The sequence below is a fragment of the Papio anubis genome, chromosome 12, assembly GCF_008728515.1.
Source record: "Papio anubis isolate 15944 chromosome 12, Panubis1.0, whole genome shotgun sequence".
Lineage (NCBI taxonomy): Eukaryota > Metazoa > Chordata > Mammalia > Primates > Cercopithecidae > Papio > Papio anubis.
The window spans coordinates 17,254,157-17,274,229 of NC_044987.1; the positions used below are offsets into that span (position 1 = coordinate 17,254,157).

Here is a 20,073-nt window from a genome sequence, read left to right on the forward strand (position 1 = left end):
TAGAGGGCAGAACTACAGTGACAGAAGCTGTGATAGGTACAGGAATAGACTGTAGTTTCTACGTACTCTAAAATCTCTCTTTTTTTTTTTGAGACGGAGTTTCACTCTTGTTGCCCAAGCTGGAGTGCAATGGTGCAATCTTGGCTCACTGCAACCTCCGCGGACCTCCTGGGTTCAAGCGATTTTCCTGCCTCAGCCTCCTGAGTAGCTGGGATTATAGGCACCCACCATCACGCCCAGCTATTTTTTTTTATTTTTAGTAGAAATGGGGTTTCATCTTGTTAGCCAGGCTGGTCTCAAACTTCTGACTGCAGGTGATCCGCTCACCTCGGCCTTCCTAAGTGCTGGGATTACAGGCATGAGCCACTGCGCCCGGCCACTCTAAGATCTTTAATAAAGGCCCCCATAAATCTGAAGCAGGTTAGGCATAGGGGGATCAAAGATATATGAACCTGGCCGGGCGCGGTGGCTCACGCCTGTAATCCCAGCACTTTGGGAGGCCGAGGCAAGCAGATCACCTGAGGTCAGAAGTTCAAGACCAGCCTGACCAACGTGGTGAAACCCCATCTCTACTAAAAACACAAAAATTAGCTGGGCATGTTGGCGCATGCCTGTAATCCCAGCTGCTCAGGAGGCTGAGCCATGAGAATCACTTGAACCCAGGAGGTGAAGGTTGCAGTGAGCCAAGATTAAGCCACTACACTCCAGCCTGGGCAACAAGAGCCAAACTCTGTTTCAAAAAAAAAAAAAAAAAAATCTATGATTCTGTGAACCCATCAATACTGTCCTGTTTGCATTGCCAGGGCTCCTGCTAACTTCCTCTGCCAAATCTCAGTGCCTTAAGATGGTCTTTCCCAGGGACCATCCCCCAAGCCTTCAAATTTGCCTTCCAGTTTAGACAGGAAGTTGGCCTCTGTCTTTAGGTCGGTCTGAGGACTCACTCCTTGTCTCTTTCTGCCAAAGCCTGACGACTCCCTGGAGCCTTTCTTCGACTCTCTGGTAAAGCAGACCCACGTCCCCAACCTCTTCTCCCTGCAGCTTTGTGGTGCTGGTTTCCCCCTCAACCAGTCTGAAGTGCTGGCCTCTGTCGGAGGGAGCATGGTGAGTAGGTCCTCAGAGAGGGGAGGTCCTGGCATTGAGGGAGAAATGGGTGCCATCCTCCCCCCTCCCTGAAAGCTACACCATAGTTTTGGCTCTGATACTTAGAATCAGGAGGAACCTCTTTATATTCCCTACCCTCACTTTATTTTTCCATTCTTTTCTTCTTTGAGTTATTCTAGAAAGGAATCAAGGCACCTATGGTAAACTTAGAAAGGAAGGCAATTAGGAAAATTTCAAAGGAAATGAAAATAAGACCTGTTGAATTTAAATTATTCAGTTTGATGGTCAGAAGGCAGAGATATAAAGAAGTTTGTCTATTTATTAATTAATTAGAACAACGGTGAATGGTTCTCCAATAAGCAGAGAAAATAAAACCTATAATATAAACAAATAACCATTCATTCAACATTTATTGTGGCAGTTTAGATTTAAATAACTTTATATCAAGGGCTGTATGATTCTGAAACAAATAATTAAAAATCCCGGAAAGTCTTTTCTCCTGAACACATTTAAGAAACTAGGTATCACTTTGGGCATGATTTGTTTAGAAGCAGGAAGATGAAAAAAGGGTAGCCTGTAGAAGACCTTGCCACCCCAAGAAATCACTGATCTTATTGCTTGGTCCTTGGGGGACTCACTCTCCTTCCGTGCCAGGACACAGGTACCTGCCTTTTTTTTCTCCTAGATCATTGGAGGTATCGACCACTCGCTGTACACAGGCAGTCTCTGGTATACACCCATCCGGCGGGAGTGGTATTATGAGGTGATCATTGTGCGGGTGGAGATCAATGGACAGGATCTGAAAATGGACTGCAAGGAGGTAATAAAACCAAGGGAGACCCAGGGAACGTAAAGGGGTAGGCAGTACAATGTGAAGAAGCCTCTGGTTATGATGTTGAGAGGATGAGGCAGAAGTAATAGGACCTGCAGAAAGGGTTGGAAGTTGAGCCTAGAACAGTCAGGGGCTTAATGGTCACACAGCAGGATCTGAGGTTTGGGGCCTAGGGACTGGTAGTGAAAAAAAAAAAATATGGAACTAGCTCTGATGTCTGGACTGTAGTCACTGCCTGGCTTCGTAGCCTTGGGCAAGTCTTTTGTGAGACAGGGTGAGAGAATGAAGGGTCTGTCTTTGGAGTCAGGAAGACCCAGATCTGAATGTAGCTCTGATTTCTACTAGCTATGTACCCTTAGGCCAGTTACTATTCTGTGTTTCAGTTTCCTTATCTGCAAAACAGGTAAAAACAACTTGCTCAGAATATCAGAGATAATGTATAAAGTGTTTATCTCTGTGGTTGGCAGTACTCAATAAAAGGTAAATCATTTATGTCTTCCTTCCCTAGATTCTTATGTACGTTAAATTAGAATAGATATAAATGTACTAAGAAAAGTTAAAAGCGGCTGGGTGTGGTGGCTCATACCTGTAATCCCAGCACTTTGGGAGACCAAGGCGGGGCAGATCATTTGAGGTCAGGAATTCGAGACCAGCCTGGCCAACATGGTGAAACCCATCTCTACTAAAAATAACCAGGTGTGGTGGCAGGCACCTGTAGTCCCAGCTACTTGGGAGGCTGAGGCAAAAGAATGGTTTGAACCCAGGAGGCAGAGGTTACAGTGATCCAAGATCACACCACTGCACTCCAGCCTGGGTGACAGAGCCAGACTCCGTCTCAAAAAAAAAAAAAAAAAAAAAAAGAAAGGAAGAAAAGTTAAAAGCACTATACAGGGTATTTTTATTTTCAAGTTTGAAGACTACCTGCCAACCCAAGATAACAAGAATAAACATTTACCAAGTGCCTTCTATCTTCTGGGCACAATTCTAAGTGCTTTAAATGGTTGATTTATTTAATCCTTACAATAACCCTTTTAGGTAGGTACTATTTTTATCCTCACTTTAGAGATGAAGAAACTGAAGCACAGAAGTTAACTTGTCCAAGCAGGTACACTTAGGAGGTGCCAAAGCCAAGATGCCAACCCGGCCGCAGCCCCAGCAATAACCCCCTACTGCCCAGAGCCCAGCATCAAAAACCTTTTGACTCTTCTACCTCTCTCTTTCCCCTCTTAGTACAACTATGACAAGAGCATTGTGGACAGTGGCACCACCAACCTTCGTTTGCCCAAGAAAGTGTTTGAAGCTGCAGTCAAATCCATCAAGGCAGCCTCCTCCGTGAGTGGACTAAGGATGGGGGTAAAAGAGATGGTACAGTGTCAGAGGGAGGTGGTGAGAGTCACATTCTTCAGCAACAGCCAAGATGTCTGCACTTAGACCCTTCTACTCAGAGCTCTTAAAACACTCTTCCCCTAGCCAGGCATGGTGGTTCACGCCCGTAATCCCAGCACTTTGGGAGGCCAAGGTGGGCAGATCACTAGGTCAGGAGTTCAAGACCAGCCTGACTAACATGGTGAAACCCCATCTCTACTAAAAGTACAAAAATTAGCTGGGTGTGGTGGCGCGAGCCTGTAATCCTAGCTACTCGGGGGGCTGAGACAGGAAAATCGCTTGAACCCAGGAGGTGGAGGTTGCGGTGAGCCATGATCGCACCACTGCACTCCAGCCTGGGCAACAGAGTGAGACTCTGTTTAAAAAAAAAAAAAAAAAAAAACTCTTCCCCCACTTTATGGCTATCACTTTGCTCATCACACGATCCCCCTGGTACAAAAGTTTGACATCACACTCCCACTCTCTTCCTGTAATTCTTTGGTTGGTTTACCCCTCCCCACTTTGGATATTTCACTGGAAAAGCAAATGAAGGGCCCAGTTAATGTATCTGAACATGGGAGGGGTGAGATGATAAAGAGTCTTTTCTTCATTGTTACCCCTTCTTGCCAACGCAGACAGAGAAGTTCCCTGATGGTTTCTGGCTAGGAGAGCAGCTGGTGTGCTGGCAAGCAGGCACCACCCCTTGGAACATTTTCCCAGTCATCTCACTCTACCTAATGGGTGAGGTTACCAACCAGTCCTTCCGCATCACCATCCTTCCGCAGGTATGTCCCAGCCTGAGTCAGGGGGATCTCTCTTAAAAGTACACACTGGGAGACAGTGAGCAGGTATGGCTTGCCAGAACTTGGAAGACAAAACAGATGAGTAGTGTCCAGTGGTAAAGGGGTCTTAGAAAACCCGTTAGAGCTCAGGGATGGTAAAGGGAAGGGCACAGATGCCTACAAGGCAGAGATGGGGTGAAGGAGAGTGAGGAAGACACTCACCCTGTGATTGCTTACCCCTAGCAATACCTGCGGCCAGTGGAAGATGTGGCCACATCCCAAGACGACTGTTACAAGTTTGCCATCTCACAGTCATCCACGGGCACTGTTATGGGAGCTGTTATCATGGAGGGCTTCTATGTTGTCTTTGATCGGGCCCGAAAACGAATTGGCTTTGCTGTCAGCGCTTGCCATGGTGAGAGTGCCAGGGCTGAGGGTCTGGGGTCAGTCTCGCCATATTTTCCTTGTCTAACAACAGTTAGTATACCTGGGGCCGTCAGTTTACAGGAGGGTAGTAACAGTTGCCTCAAACCCAAGTCAACAATTGTGCAAAAGGTAGTGTCAATGCTCATCCTTTTTTTGTACTGCCTGCCATAATGACCACTGCCTGGATTGGTAACCTCTGTTGGAAACCCAGAGCAGCAAGAGCTACCTGTGTACCTTGGGAAGCTCTTGATGCAAGGGTAGCAGGCTGAGCCTATAGTGACCCTGTCAGCTGCCACATGGTGAGGTTGAATGCTACTTCAGAAAGATGGCAGGGTTTTGCAGTTGAATTTCAGCAGCAGAAACTAAGTTTACTAGGTGTGGCTTTTGGTCAATTCAGAACTACTGAGTTGTAGTTGTAGTTATCACTCCTATCGGTTGGGTATACAAGGAAGGGCTGCTACTCCCAGTGACTTGGGAGGGGAGACAGGCCTCTACCTGGTGCTGGCTTCCCAGCCTGCTCCTAAATATCTCCTGGGAAGGAGATTGGATAGCTTCTGCATGGGCTAATTTCAAGGCCTCACTATCAGGAAGTTCTTTTTGTTATGTAACCCAAACTGCTCTATGACAATGACAGCTGTCCATTCACATTTACCAGTGCACGATGAGTTCAGGACGGCAGCGGTGGAAGGCCCTTTTGTCACCCCGGACATGGAAGACTGTGGCTACAACATTCCACAGACAGATGAGTCAACCCTCATGACCATAGCCTATGTCATGGCTGCCATCTGCGCCCTCTTCATGCTGCCACTCTGCCTCATGGTGTGTCAGTGGCGCTGCCTCCGCTGCCTGCGCCAGCAGCATGATGACTTTGCTGATGACATCTCCCTGCTGAAGTGAGGAGGCCCATGGGCAGAAGATAGAGATTCCCCTGGACCACACCTCCGTGGTTCACTTTGGTCACAAGAAGGAGACACAGATGGCACCTGTGGCCAGAGCACCTCAGGACCCTCCCCACCCACCAAATGCCTCTGCCTTGATGGAGAAGAAGGAAAAGGCTGGCAAGGTGGGTTCCAGGGACTGTACCTGTAGGAAATAGAAAAGAGAAGAAAGAAGCACTCTGGTGGCGGGAATACTCTTGGTCACCTCAAATTTAAGTTGGGAAATTCTGCTGCTTGAAACTTCAGCCCCGAACCTTTGTCCACCATTCCTTCTCCAACCCAAAGTATTCTTCTTTTCTTAGTTTCAGAAGTACTGGCATCACACCCAGGTTACCCTGGTGTGTGTCCCTGTGGTACCCTGGCAGAGAAGAGACCAAGCTTGTTTCCCCGCTGGCCAAAGTCAGTAGGAGAGGATGCACAGTTTGCTATTTGCTTTAGAGACAGGGACTGTATAAACAAGCCTAACATTGGTGCAAAGATTGCCTCTTGAATTAAAAAAAAAAAAAACTAGATTGAATATTTATACAAATGGGGGCGGTTGGAAAGAGGAGAAGGAGAGGGAGTACAAAGACAGGGAATAGTGGGATCGAAGCTAGGAAAAGCAGAAACACAACCACTCACCAGTCCTAGTTTTAGACCTCATCTCCAAGATAGCATCCCATCTCATAGGATGGGTGTTGTTTCAATGTTTTCTTTTCTGTGGTTGCAGCCTGACCAAAAGTGAGATGGGAAGGGCTTATCTAGCCAAAGAGCTCTTTTTTTAGCTCTCTTAAATGAAGTGCCCACTAAAAAGTTCCACTTAACACATGAATTTCTACCATATTAATTTCACTTGTCTCTACCTGAACCCTTATTCTACATATGATAGGTAGCACCGAAATATCCTAACCCCCTAAGCTCCAGGTGCCCTGTGAGAGAGCAACTGGACTATATAGCAGGGCTGGGCTCTGTCTTCCTGGTCACAGGTTCACTCTTTCCCCCAAATCTTCCTCTGGAGCTTTGCAGCCAAGGTGCTAAAAGGAATAGGTAGGAGACCTCTTCCTCCTAATCCTTAAAAGCATAATGTTGAAGATTCATTCAACAGCTGATGCCCTATAACCCCTGCCTGGATTTCTTCCTATTAGGCTATAACAAGTAGCAAGATCTTTACATAATTCAGAGTGGTTTCATTGCCTTCCTGCTCTCTCTAATGGCCCTCCATTTATTTGACTAAAGCATCACACAGTGGCACTAGTATTATACCAGGAGTATGAGAAATACAGTGCTTTCTGGCTCTAACATCATTGCCTTCAGTATCAAGGCTGCCTGGAGAAAGGATGGCAGCTTCAGGGCTTCCTTATGTTCTCCACCACAAGAGCTCCTTGACGAAGGCCATCCTGCTCTCCCCTCCCGGCTCCTAACGGTACGTGGGTACCCAGGCTGGTTCTTGGGCTAGGTAGTGGGGACCAAGTTCATTACTTCCCTATCAGTTCTAGCATAGTAAACTATGGTACCAGTGTTAGTGGGAAGAGCTGGATTTTCCTGGTATACCCACTGCATCCTACTCCTATCTGGTCAACACGCTGCTTCCAGGTATGGGACCTGCCAAGTGTGGAATTACCTGATAAGGGAGAAGGAAGTATAAGGAGGGCCTCTGGTGTTCCTGGCCTCAGCCAGCTGCCCACAAGCCATAAACCAATAAAACAAGAATACTGAGTCAGTTTTTTATCTGGGTCCTCTTCATTCCCACTGCACTTGGTGCTGCTTTGGCTGACTGGGAACACCCCATAACTACAGAGCCTGACAGGAAGACTGGAGACTGTCCACTTCTAGCTCGGAACTCACTGTGTAAATAAACTTCCAGAACTGCTACCATGAAGTGAAAATGCCACATTCTGCTTTATAATTTCTACCCATGTTGGGAAAAACTGGCTTTTTCCCAGCCCTTTTCAGGGCATAAAATTCAACCCCTTCAATAGCAAGTCCCATCAGCCTATTATTTTTTTTAAAGAAAACCTGCACTTGTTTTTCTTTTTACAGTTACTTCCTTCCTACCCCAAAACTATAAGTGTAAAAAAAAAAGTCTTAACAGCTTCTTGCTTGTAAAAATATGTATTATACATCTCTATTTTTAAATTCTCCTGAAAAATGACTGTCCCATTCTCCACTCACTGTATTTGGGGCCTTTCCCATTGGTCTGCATAGCTTTTACCATTGCAGGCCAGTGGACAGAGGGAGAAGGGAGAACAGGGGTGGCCAACACTTGTGTTGCTTTCTGACTGATCCTGAACAAGAAAGAGTAACACTGAGGCACTCGCTCCCATGCACAACTCTCCAAAACACTTATCCTGCTAGAATGGGCTTTCCAGGGTCTTTACTGGGAAGCAGTTAAGCCCCCTCCTCACCACTTCCTTTTTTCTTTCTTTACTCCTTTGGCTTCTGAGGATTTTGAAAAAGAAACAATATGCTTTACACTCATTTCCAATTTCTAAATTTTCAGGGGATACTGAAAAATACGGCAGGTGGCCTAAGGCTGCTATAAAGTTGAGGGGAGAGGAAATCTTAAGATTACAAGATAAAAAATGAATCCCCTAAACAAAAAGAACAATGGAACTGGTCTTCCATTTTGCCACCTTTCCTGTTCATGACAGCTACTAACCTGGAGACAGTAACATTTCATTAACCAAAGAAAGTGGGTCACCTGACCTCTGAAGAGCTGAGTACTCAGGCCACTCCAATCACCCTACAAGATGCCAAGGAGGTCCCAGGAAGTCCAGCTCCTTAAACTGATGCTAGTCAATAAACCTGGGCAAGTGAGGCAGAGAAATGAGAAAGAATCCATCTGTGAGGTGACAGGCAGGGATGAAAGAGAAAGAAGGAGAAGAGTATCAAAAGCAGAGAGGAGATCATTTAGTTGGGTCTGAAAGGAAAAGTCTTTGCTATCTGACATGTATTGCTAATACCTGTAAGCATTTTAGGTCCCATAATGGAAAAAAAAAATCAGCTATTGGTAGTCCTTTGCCTGGAGTCAGTTTTTTAAAAAAGTTAACTCTTAGTTTTTACTTGTTTAATTCTAAAAGAGAAGGGAGCTGAGGCCATTCCCTGTAGGAGTAAAGATAAAAGGATAGGAAAAGATTCAAAGCTCTAACAGAGTCACAGCTTTCCCAGGTATAAAACCTAAAATTAAGAAGTATGACAAGCAGAGGTGGAAAATGATCTAGTTCCTGATAGCTACCCATAGAGCAAGTGATTTATAAATTTGAAATCCAAACTGTTTTCTTAATATCACTTTGGTCTCCATTGTTCCCAGGACAGGAAATATGTCCCCCATAACTTTCTTGCTTCAAAAATTAAAATCCAGCATCCCAAGATCATTCTGCAAGTAATTTTGCACAGACATCTCCTCACCCCAGTGCCTGTCTGGAGCTCACCCAAGGTCACCAAACAACTTGGTTGTGAACCAACTGCCTTAACCTTCAGGGGGAGGGGGATTAGCTAGACTAGGAGACCAGAAGTGAATGGGAAAGGGTGAGGACTTCACAATGTTGGCTGGTCAGAGCTTGATTAGAAGCCAAGCCAGTGGCAGCAAAGGAAGGCTTGGCCCAGGAAAAACCTGTGGGTTGTGCTAATTTCTATCCAGAAAATAGACTGGACAGAAGCTTGTGGGGTGCATGGAGGAACTGGGACCTGGTTATGTTGTTATTCTCGGACTGTGAATTTTGGTGATGTAAAACAGAATATTCTGTAAACCTAACGTCTGTATAAATAATGAGCGTTAACACAGTAAAATATTCAATAAGAAGTCAAACTACTAGGGTTACTTTTTTTTCCTCAATCAGAGTCTCATTTTATCCATTTGGAGTAGAGTGGCTAAAACAATACTGAGGCTTCTGGAGGCTTTCAGTAAGCAAGGCATCTGGTTGGACAGTGGGTGAGCACCAGGCTTTAAATCTGCATACATGAGCCTTAAGAAAATGGACTAGAGGCTGAGCCAAACCAAAGCAGAATGGCCTTAGAGCAACAGCAGGTTCCTAGGTGGTTTTTATATTGTATTTGAAAACAGCCCTGGGCAGGGATATCATAATTTCAAGGCCAAACTAAACATCATCTTCCCTACAATCTGCATCCCCCAAAGGAATTGCAAGATGAGGGGGAACAGACTGTTTCTGCATAATATACATACTTTCATTTACGAACATTGGAATACAGACTTTCTATACACACATTACCTATATAATAAAAATGTACATGGCATGAGTATATGTCACTGTATAAATATAGAGTTTTAGAAATCTTGAACCCGCGCTTCCTGTTCACATCAGTTTCTCTTCTTCTTCCTCCCCAGTCAGGTCCGTCATTTAAGAGTTGGACAAAAGGGACAAGTGTCATTTGTGTTGGTCTGGGCCCAGAATTTTATACACTGGAAAGAAAGAAAGACACACCTCAGGTTTATCTGGAAAGACAAAGGGAAGGAAGGAGAGAATGCCAATAAGGTTCAACAAGGCCTAAGTCAGAAAAGTTCTTACACTGAGGTACAAGAGGGGCTTTTTTTTCTTTTTTCTTTTTTTTCTTTTTGAGACAGAGTCTCACTCTATTGACCAGGCTGGAATGCAGTGGTGCGATCTCAGCTCACTGGAACCTCTGCTTCCTGGGTTCAAGCTATTCTCCTGCCTCAGCCTCCCGAGTAGCTGGGATTACAGGCAGGCATCCACCACCATTCCCGGCTAATTTTTGTATTTTTAGTAGAGATGGGGTTTCACTTTGTTGGCCAGGCTGGTCTCAAACTCTGGCCTCAAGTGATCTGCCTGCCTCAGCCTCCCAAAGTGCTGGGATTACAGGTGTGAGCCACCGCGTCCGGCCCCAAGAAGGGCTATTCAATGGCTCTTACCCTAAAAGAATCCTCAGTGCAAGTGAACCTTTTTAAGAGGAACATTAACAATGAGCTGATGAAAGTGTTCATGATGCTGCTTTTTGTTGAATGTCTAGTGCGGCTTGCTCCCCCTTAGGATCCATTTCGCCTGAGATGAACGTCTCTGTTCTAATACCTGACACCCTCAAATCTTATTCAGGAATTTTTCTTACTAAGAATTTAGATGTAAATTCAGTTTCTACCTCTTGGAAAAGCAAAATGAACAAAACAAAATGGTTAAGAGGAAATCATCCCTGCTACTAAGAGACTTAACTCTGCCTGGCAACATGAAAAAATAGGAATGACTTGTCAGCCTGTGAAGATAATCTCTAACCGGCAAGTCTTCCAAGCTATTCTGTAATGGAGTTCCTAATCTCATACTCAGGTCCTCCATTCCATTCCTCTCATCTAGGCAAAGTCTTCTGACAATGCTATATTTTGAACAATAGTTAGATATGTGGGATTATCACTCATTGTCAATTTTCCAGGAAAGTGATTTAGTGCTCAGTATGAATTGCTTATCCAGTCCCCTGAAGGGAATGGGGTAAAAAGTTGAGAGATCCTAACTGCAGTATTCTGAATTCTGCTAATGTTTAAGCCACAATTTACTGAAAACCTTATGAGTAGACATTAGAGACCAGGTGCAGTGGCTCACACATGTAATCCCAGCACTTCGGGAGGCTGAGGCAGGAGGATCACCTGAGCCCAGGAGTTTGAGACAGGCTAGGCAACATAACAAGACCTTGTCTCTACTAAAAAAGAAAAAAAAATTAGCTGGGCATGATGGCATGTACCTGTAGTCTCAGCTACTCAAGAGACTGAAGCACCTTGAGCCTAGAAGATTGAGGCTGTAGTGAGCTATAATCATGCCACTGCATTCCAGGCTGGGCAACAGAATAAAAAGACAAACAAAAAAAGGCTGTCTCAAAAGACAAACAAAAAAAGGCTGGGCACGGTAGCTCACGCCTGTACTCCCAACACTTTGGGAGGCCGAGATGGGCGGATCACAAGGTCAGGAGTTTGAGACCAGCCTGGCCAATATAGTGAAACCCCGTCTCTACTAAAAACACAAAAATTAGCCAGGCATGTTGGCAGGCGCCTGTAGTCCCAGCTACTCAGGAGGCTGAGGCAGAAGAATCACTTGAACCTGAGAGGTGGAGGTTGCAGTGAGCTGAGATCACACCATTGCACTCCAGCCTGGGCAACAGAGCAAGACTCTGTCTAAAAAAAAAAAAAAAAAAAAAAGCACCAACACAGTAAAAGAGAAGTTATTTTAGCTATCAGGAAAAAAAAGAGTAGAAAATGAGAAAGAAAAATTATTTTAGCTGTCAGAAGAGAAAGTGTAGACAATGAGGAAGGTCTGTAACACCTACCTCCTTGTGCAATACATGGGTACACGCCATTGGATGCAGCTCACTGGGCTGGACGAGTTTCTGGCACATTAGACATAGCTTACAGGTGGCTGGAGCCTGTAGAACAGAGGCGGCATGGTCAAAAGGTAAGGAACCTCTGGGTCTTCTTGCCTTTTATGCCCATAATTCCATGTAGCAAAAAGATTTATATCAAAATAAATAAAAATCCAAATATAGATTCTTGCCTAAAATATTTGCATTTTCCCAGTAGGGCTGCAAATAACCTAACTGATGGTTTCTTCCTGCACTCCACCTGTAAACCCACTCCTTCCTCACCTCCAGCTTCTCCATATCACAGTGTTCAAAGAAAAAGAGTCTTACATGTGAAGACCTTCCAGGATATGAAACTTGGGCAGAAGGCAAGAACATTGGAGTACTGATTTGAGCCAGCGGAGCAGGGAACAAGGCCCGGATGCGACCAAGTGGCTGTAGGTAGAAACATTGTCAGAGTAAGGGAAGAGAGTCTGAGTAACACAGCATATCACAAAAATCACTTATTTCCCAGTCCAGCAAAGGAAAAAAGCAGACTAGCCACCTCTGACTGGAATGCTTCTTCCCTCCCCACAAGAAATCTACCTCTTCCCCAGCCCTCAGCAGGCCTCAGTTCTCTCCCAAGTGGCTTTTCTCACCTGAGTACTTGCTGCCACCCGCTCATGTTCTGCCAGTCGTGCAGCAACCAACTGGATAAGTTCCTCCATGGTCAGGCCTGCCATGGTGGTACGTGCTGTCTTGATCTGCTGAAGAATGTTGGTCATCTGGGCCCTGAGAAAGAAAAACGTTGAGGGAGAGAAAGCCTACACTATACCCACAGGGAACACCCATGTAACCTCCTCTATTTTAACCCATAAGCATTTCTCTGATAAAGACATCTGAATCAGTCCTTGAAGATACTTACTTATTGCACTGTGGGAACCGAGTCAGCAGTTTCTCCAGGATCTTCTCCAGTTTGTCTACTGGTTGGGGCCGGGGAGTTTCAGTAGAAGCCTTAACACCGCCCAAGCCTGGGGGAGGTGGGATGGAGGCGGCAGGGGGCATGTGTGGACCGTGGGGGCTGACAAGGGAACCCAAGCCAGGGCTGTTTCTGCCATGGGAGCCAGGAAGGGATGAGGAAGGCTGGTTGGGCTGGGAAAGGGCAGGGTTCAGAATTGGGAAAGACAAGGAGCGGGGATCTGCACTGGGCATAACCATGGGCATTGTGACCTGCCCAATGGAGAAGGGCATCCGAGGAGCCAGAGAGGGACTGGGTTGGAACACCTGAAGCATGAAGTCTGTCTGCAGAGGAGAAGAGGTAGAGGACAAGAGAGAAGGGAAAAAAAAGAAAGTTTACGAAACTGGAGAAGAAATCAATGAACAACTCTTGCAGTGAATAGGGATGATCCCAATATCTTCATAAAAAGAACACGTAGAAGATTCTGCTTCTGCTACCAACACAGAAAGGTGAACTTCCCCCCAAAGCCAGCTCTCTTACCTCTGATGGGGGTGGAGGTAAAGTGGGAGTAGGGATTTGAGGAAGGCTGCTCAGCTTGGCTCCATTCCTCACTAACTGGATATGACTATTAAATTGGTCCTAAAAAAAAAAAAGAAGATTATTTTTACTGCTGAACTGACTGAGGCTCTCTAGAAAGACAGCACCATCCATTATCAGGAAAACTATTAAAGGAATAGTAGTTGCATTGCCCTAAATGGCAATGTAAAAGGCTATCTCCCGATTGCGGGAAGTGTTGAGCACAGACTAACACTGACTGAATGATGACTCATAAATACACTTACACGAACATTCTTTTTCATTATCCGAACTCCATTCAGTCTTGTCTCCCACTCCTGTTTGGAACGAACTGTCTCCAGTGTTGGGGGAGTTGACCTTTCAAGAAACCAATAGGAATTTACAGATTTAAAGAAAGCCCTGCCGGGCACAGTGACTCATGCCTGTAATCCCAGCACTTTGAGAGGCCAAGGCAGGCAGATCACTTGAGCTCAGGAGTTCCAGACCAGCCTAGGCAATGTGGCTAAACCCTGTCTCTTAAAAAAATGCAAAATTAGCCAGGTGTGGTGGCTCGCGCCTATAGTCCCAGCTACTTGGGAGGCTGAGGTAGGAGGATGGCTTGTGCTCAGAAGCCAGAGGCTGCAGTGAGCCAAGATGGTACCACTGCACTACAGAGGGAGACCCTGTCTTAAAAAAAAAAAAAAAAAAGTCCAATTCCTAATTCTCTGAGATAGCAAAAACAAAATAGTAGCTGGCTAACTGCCGTTGAGAAAAAGAGGTGGAAGCAGGTGCAGGAGAAGCTCAAGACTCTAATTCCTTTGCCTCACTTTAACTCCAGTATCTTTTAAGTATTTGAGAAGAGAACCAACAACAGAGAGAACGTTCTTGTCTGCCTGAAAATGCCACAGGGGTCCTCCAAGTTCCATGGCAGAAAGAAAATAAATGACTACATAGGAAATGAATCTCCAAAGACCAGTGTTATGCTTTGATAGGTTAACAGATGCTGGTTATTTTTTATTTTTTAGAGACAGGGTCTCACTGTCGCCTAGGCTGGAGTGCAGTGGTGCAATCAAAGCTCACTGCAGCCTCAACCTCCTGGGCACAAGTCATCCTCCTGCCTCGACGTCCCAAAGTGCGGGATTACAGGAGCATGCTATTATATCTGGCTTTAACAGATAGTGTTTATCCAAATGGAAACAAAACATTAAAAAATGCAAAACTTTAAAACTGTAGAAGCGAAGAGTACAGAACTTTAGAATGTGGGAAGAAAAATCACTGAGCAATTGCTACTGCAGACAGAGATAGCCTTAAAATTCCTATGCAGACAGAGTAAGTGCCAGACTACCTGGCCTAGGAATTAAAAAACCTAAACAAACAAACAAACAAACTGCAAGACAATTAAAGCTCTAGAATGGAACGGTACTTACTTGAGGTAAGTAAGGTGCAATTCTGCCTCCTTTTCTGCTTCTTCTAGTTTCAGTACCAGTAACTCTTTCCGGCTCTCTAGTGATAAGATCTAAGGAAGCCACACACATATAAATACTTTATTAATTTTACATACACAAAGCTACCCCTAGGTAGTGAAAACAAAAGCTTACTGGCTCTCCTATTACTATGCCAAAAGTAGACACCATCTGGAAGCCTGAAATTAAGACTTTCAAGATATCAGCTCCTCTTCTCACCTCTGCCTTCCAGGCCCGTTCAGTCTCTTCCATAATGTTCCTATTTATTTCGCCATCCTGATTCTTGAGTCTATCCAGTTCCATTTCCCACACCTCTCTGTAAGATAAGAAACCAAGAACAAGACTAAGGAAGAAAGATAAGCTTGTTGAGAGACACCAAGGCAAAAGTACAACCCAAAATTGGTCAGCCAAGTATGTTACAGGAAGTCTTACTCTTAGTATTAACTATATTTATTTTTCTTTCTTTTCTTTTTTTTTTTTGCTAATTAAAACAGAGCTGGAGTATAAGTATCAAATATAGACACAGACAAATAATGTTTACAGTGGTCTGCAATTGCATAAAGGCCCTATATTTGAAAGTAAAAATGTCGTGGCCGGGTGTGGTGGCTCGCGCCTGTAATCTCAGCACTTTGGAAGTCCAAGATGGGCAGATCACTTGAAGTCAGGAGTTTGAGACCAGCCTGGGCAGCATGGCGAAACCCCATCTCTACTAAAAATACAAAAATTAGCTGGGTGTGATGGCACACGCCTGTAGTCCCAGTTACTCAAAAGGGTGAGGCAAGAGAATTGCTTGAACCTGGGAGGCAGAGGTTGCAGTGAGCTGAGATCGTACCACTGCACTCCAGCCTAGGTTACAAAGCAAGACTCTTAGTCTTCAAAAAAAAAAAAAAAAAAGTTTGTTTCTCCACTTCCTAAAATAAGGTTACCTTACAGCAGGAAAGAGACTGCATCTTAGAACAAAAGCCCTCCACTGAAGGCAAAATGTTCTATGTTCAAGAGGATTCAAAACCATTATGGCATTCTGCATTCTTATTTCCCAACATGTCTTTTAGTATGGGTCCTGAAGAATGCAGGAGTAAACACAGGGGTCTACCTTTTTGTTTGTTTGTTTTTTATAGACAGGGTCTCACTCTGTTGCCCAGACCAGAGTACAGTGCTATGATCTTGGTTCACTGCAGCCTCAACCCCCTGGACTCAAGCAATCTTCTTGCCTTAGCCTCCCAAATTGCTGGGACTACAGACACACGCCACCACACCTGGCTGATGTTTGTTTATTATTTTTTGTAGAGACGGGGTCTCACTTTGTTCTACAGGCTGTTCTCAAACTTCTGGGCTCAAGTGATCCTGCCACCTCGGCCTCCACAGTGCTGGGATTACAGGCTACTGTGCCTGGCCAGAGGCCTACTTAATATTCACCCTTAATGCAGCAAATCACTAATTCGCTACTAAGCACACTGATACAAGCTTATTAATTTTCAATTTTCCTAGCTATAGTAAATATGCTTCAAAAGGAAAAAAAAGTTCTCTTCATACCTCAGGACTTCTCATTTTCCTTGGTTTCCTCCCTTCTTACATGCTTTCCCCCCAACTCAGCATGAGAGTGACCAACTGTCCTGGTTTGCCCAGTACTGAGGCATTTCCCAGGATGGATGACTTTCAGTGCTAAAACTGGGATGGGTGATCACCCTACTCAGAACTATAGAGGCCGTTAAGCAACACAGCCAGCAAAGGAATTTCCTTATACTATATTTGATTATGGTAAGTTTTATAGCTGGAAGCCTGGATTACCAAGATCAGTGAACAGAATAGGATGAAAATACTTAGATTATCTCCCCTACATTTTAGAAAGGTAAAAATAAGAAGAAAAGCTTGGGAAGAGTTACATGGCTTTTGTTTTTTGTTTTTTGTTTGAGACAGTCTCGCTCTGTCGCCCAGGCCAGAGTGCAATGGCACGATCTTGGCTCATGGGAACCTCTGCCTCCAGGGTTCAAGCAATTCTCCTGCCTCAGCCTCCCGAGTAGGTGGGACTACAAGCACATGCCACTATGCCTACCTAATTTTTTGTGTTTTTAGTAGAGACAGGGTTTCACCGTGTTAGCCAGGATGGTCTCGATCTCCTGACCTCGTGACCCACCAGCCTCAGCCTCCCAAAGTGGTGGGATTACAGGTGTGAGCCACTGCGCCCAGCCAAGATTAACATATTAAATGTTCCCACTTTTCTTTTTTCTTTTGAGAGGGAGCCTTTATCTGTTGCCCAGGCTGGAGTGCAGTGGTGCGATCTTGACTCACTGCAGCCTCCACCTCTCAGGTTCAAATGATTCTCCTGCCTCAGCCTCCTGAGTAGCTGGATTACAGGCACCCACCACCATGCCCAGCTAATTTTTTTTGTATTTTTAGTAGAGATGGGGTTTCGCCATGTTGGCCAGGCTGGTCTCGAACTCCTAACCTCAGGTGATCCACCCACCTCGGCCTCCCGAAGTGCTGGGATTACAGTCATGAGCCACCGCGCCTGGCCCCCACTTTTCTTCAGTGAGAGAAACTTTTATTCCCCTTCCATTTTTGTAGTAACCTTACATATACGAAAGGGAGCAATTTGCTTAACAGAAGTTTATGAGGCCCTTTCCTCTCACATATTCTTGCTTTTGACCCAATTCTTCACACATCCCTGGTTCTCTATTTCATGTATAGGGAGACGGGGTGTGTGTGTGTGTTACACTTATTCACTCAATCTCTGACATTGTCAGCCCTCTACTGACAAGGCATATTCATCTAATAGAAAAGAGAAGTAGGTGGGCATTTTCTGCCTTAATCTTCAGGTATTGCTTCCCTAAATTAACTTCCTAGCAGAAAATACATTATCTAACAATTCTTTGTGGGTTTTTTTTTTTTGAGACTGTCACCCAAGCTGGAGTACACTGGTGGGATCTTGGGGCACTGCAACCTCCACTTCCCAGGTTCAGGCAATTCTCCTGCCTCAGCCTCCCAAGTAGCCGGGACTACAGATGCATACCACATCTGGCTAATTTTTGTATTTTTAGTAGAGACGGGGTTTTGCCATGTTGGTCAGGTTGGTCTTGAACTCCTGACCTCAGGTGATCCACCAGCCTCAACCTCCCAAAGTGCTGGAATTACAAGTGTGAGCCCCTACACCCAGCCTAATAATTCTTTAGATAAGGATTTTATTGGTAGCTGTGTCTTCTTGCTACAACACATATTCCTTCAGTTCTAAAATAAATGAAGAGTCAGATGCTCTTACATAAAAAGATGTGAAATACATTACAGAGTCAATCCACCTAGCTTACTATTCACTCTGACAATCGGATAATTGTAGGAAAACATGACAGTTGCCTTCTGTGATTGATGTTATCCTTGAATATTATAGATGCTCACTGAACATCTCTAACTTTCATTACATTGTCAACTACAAATATAAACTTATATTAGAAAAATCATCTTATGTCAATGGAGACATTCCACATATTGACACACAAAAAATCTTTTCCTTTGGGCTTTTTGCCACATTTACCTCACTGGGATCTAACAAAAGGAACTACATTAAGAAATTATTTTCTTGGCCGGGCGCAGTGGCTCACGCACTTTGGGAGACCGAGGCAGGCGGATCACAAGGTCAGAAGATCAAGACCATCCTGGCTAACGCGGTGAAACCCCATCTCTACTAAAAATACAAAAATTAGCTGGGCGTGGTGGTGAGCACCTGTAGTCCCAGCTACTCGGGAGACTGAGGCAGGAGAATGGCGTGAACCCAGGAGGCAGAGCTTGTGGTGAGCCAAGATCATGCCACTGAACTCCAGCCTGGGTGACAGAGCGAGACTCCATCTCAAAAAAAAAAAAAAAAAGAAATTATTTTCTTATTTTCTTTTTTTTAGAGAGAGGGTTTCACTGTATTGTCCAGGCTGGAGTGCAATGGCATGATCATAACTCACTGTAACCTTGAACTCCTGAACTCCCACCTCAACTTCTTGAGTAACTAGGACTATAAGCATGTATCTTCATGGCCAGCAAATTTTAAAATTTTTTTAGAGAAAGAGTCCCACTATATTGCCCAAGCTGGTCTGGAACTCCTGGACTCAAGTGATCTTCCTGAATTGGCCTCCCAAAGCTCCAGGATTACAAGCATGAGCCACTGTGCCCAGCCTCGTTCCAGTTCTGAGGGGGAATGCTTTCAGCTTTTCTCTCTTCAGTATGATAGTGGCTGTGAGTTTGTCATATATGGCTTTTATTATTTTGAGGTACGTTCTTTCTATGCCTAATTTGTTGAGGGTTTTTACCACAAAGGGATACAGGATTTTATCAAATGCTTTTTCTACATCTATTGAAATGATCATAGGGTTTTTAATTTGTTTTATGTGGTGAATCACATTTATTGACTTGTGTATGCTGAGCCATCCTTGCCTCACTGGGATGAAACCCACTTGATTGTGCTGAATTATCTTTTTGATATGCTGTTCAGTTTGGTTTTGCTAGTACTTTGTTGAGGACTTTTGCATCTATGTTCATCAGGGATACTGGTCTGCAGTTTTCTTTTTTTGTTGTGTCCTTTCCTGGCTTTGACATCAGGCTGAGACTGGCTTTGTAGAATGAGTTAGAGAGGATTCCTTCCTTCTTGATCTTTTGGAATAGTTCCAGTAGAATTGGTATCAGTTCTTTGAATGTCTGGTAGAATTTGGCTGTGAATCCATCTGGACCTGGGATGTTTTGGTTGGGAGATTTTTTAAATCACTATTCAGTCAAACTACTTGCTATTGGTCTGTTCAAGATTTCTGTTTGTTCCTGGTTCAAGCTTGGGGGGTCGTGTGTTCCAGGAATTTATTCAGTTCATCTAGATTTTCTGGTTTGTATACATATAAGTGTTCACAGTAGTCTCAGATGATCTTTTGTATTTCTGTGGTATCAGTTATGGTATCTCCCTTTTCATTTTTGACTAAGCTTACTTGAATCCTCTCACAGCTAATCTAGCTACTGGTCTATCATTTTTGTTTATCATTTCAAAGAAACAACTTTTAATTTTATTGATCCTTTGTATTTTTTGGTTTCAATTTTGTTTAGTTCTGTTCTTTGTTATTTCTTTTCTTCTGCTAGCTTTGGGTTTGGTTTCTTCCTGTTTTTTTAGTTCCTTGAGGTGTGATATTATTACATTGTCAATTTGTGATCTGTCTTTTTGATGAAGGTATTTGGCACTACAAACTTCCCTCTTAGTATTGCTTTTGCTGTATCTGAGATTTTGATAACTTCTGTCACTGTTATCAATCATTCCAAACAATTTAAATTTCTATCTTGATTTCATTGTTAACTCAAAGATCATTCAGGAGCAGGTTGTTTGATTTCTAATTTTTACAGGTTTGAGAGTTCCTCTTCGAATTGA

At 44.2% G+C, this 20,073-nt stretch overlaps 2 protein-coding genes across 4 annotated transcripts in view; one reads left to right on the forward strand and one right to left on the reverse strand.

The window, feature by feature from the left end:
* Positions 1 to 9,231, forward strand: part of BACE1 (beta-secretase 1) — a 31,217-nt gene extending 21,986 nt beyond the window's left edge. Inside the window, exons 4-9 of the mRNA XM_003910753.4 lie at positions 964 to 1,101; positions 1,787 to 1,921; positions 3,164 to 3,265; positions 3,934 to 4,083; positions 4,324 to 4,495; positions 5,162 to 9,231. Coding sequence (XP_003910802.1) covers positions 964 to 1,101; positions 1,787 to 1,921; positions 3,164 to 3,265; positions 3,934 to 4,083; positions 4,324 to 4,495; positions 5,162 to 5,403 — 939 coding nt within the window. The 3' untranslated portion in view covers positions 5,404 to 9,231. The remainder of the gene's footprint in view (positions 1 to 963; positions 1,102 to 1,786; positions 1,922 to 3,163; positions 3,266 to 3,933; positions 4,084 to 4,323; positions 4,496 to 5,161) is intronic.
* A 9-nt stretch (positions 9,232 to 9,240) lies between these two features.
* RNF214 (ring finger protein 214) overlaps positions 9,241 to 20,073 on the reverse strand; it is a 53,804-nt gene continuing 42,971 nt past the window's right edge. For 2 of the 3 annotated variants that reach the window (XM_003910758.4, XM_017948985.3), the window contains 9 exons: positions 14,910 to 15,006; positions 14,655 to 14,743; positions 13,515 to 13,605; positions 13,213 to 13,311; positions 12,640 to 13,016; positions 12,374 to 12,506; positions 12,066 to 12,170; positions 11,706 to 11,801; positions 9,447 to 9,843 (listed from right to left, as the gene is read on the reverse strand). In XM_003910758.4, coding sequence (XP_003910807.1) covers positions 9,778 to 9,843; positions 11,706 to 11,801; positions 12,066 to 12,170; positions 12,374 to 12,506; positions 12,640 to 13,016; positions 13,213 to 13,311; positions 13,515 to 13,605; positions 14,655 to 14,743; positions 14,910 to 15,006 — 1,153 coding nt within the window. In that variant the 3' untranslated portion in view covers positions 9,447 to 9,777. Of the gene's footprint in view, positions 9,844 to 11,705; positions 11,802 to 12,065; positions 12,171 to 12,373; positions 12,507 to 12,639; positions 13,017 to 13,212; positions 13,312 to 13,514; positions 13,606 to 14,654; positions 14,744 to 14,909; positions 15,007 to 20,073 lie in introns of all 3 variants that reach the window. The other variant, XM_003910757.5, reaches the window with a different exon arrangement.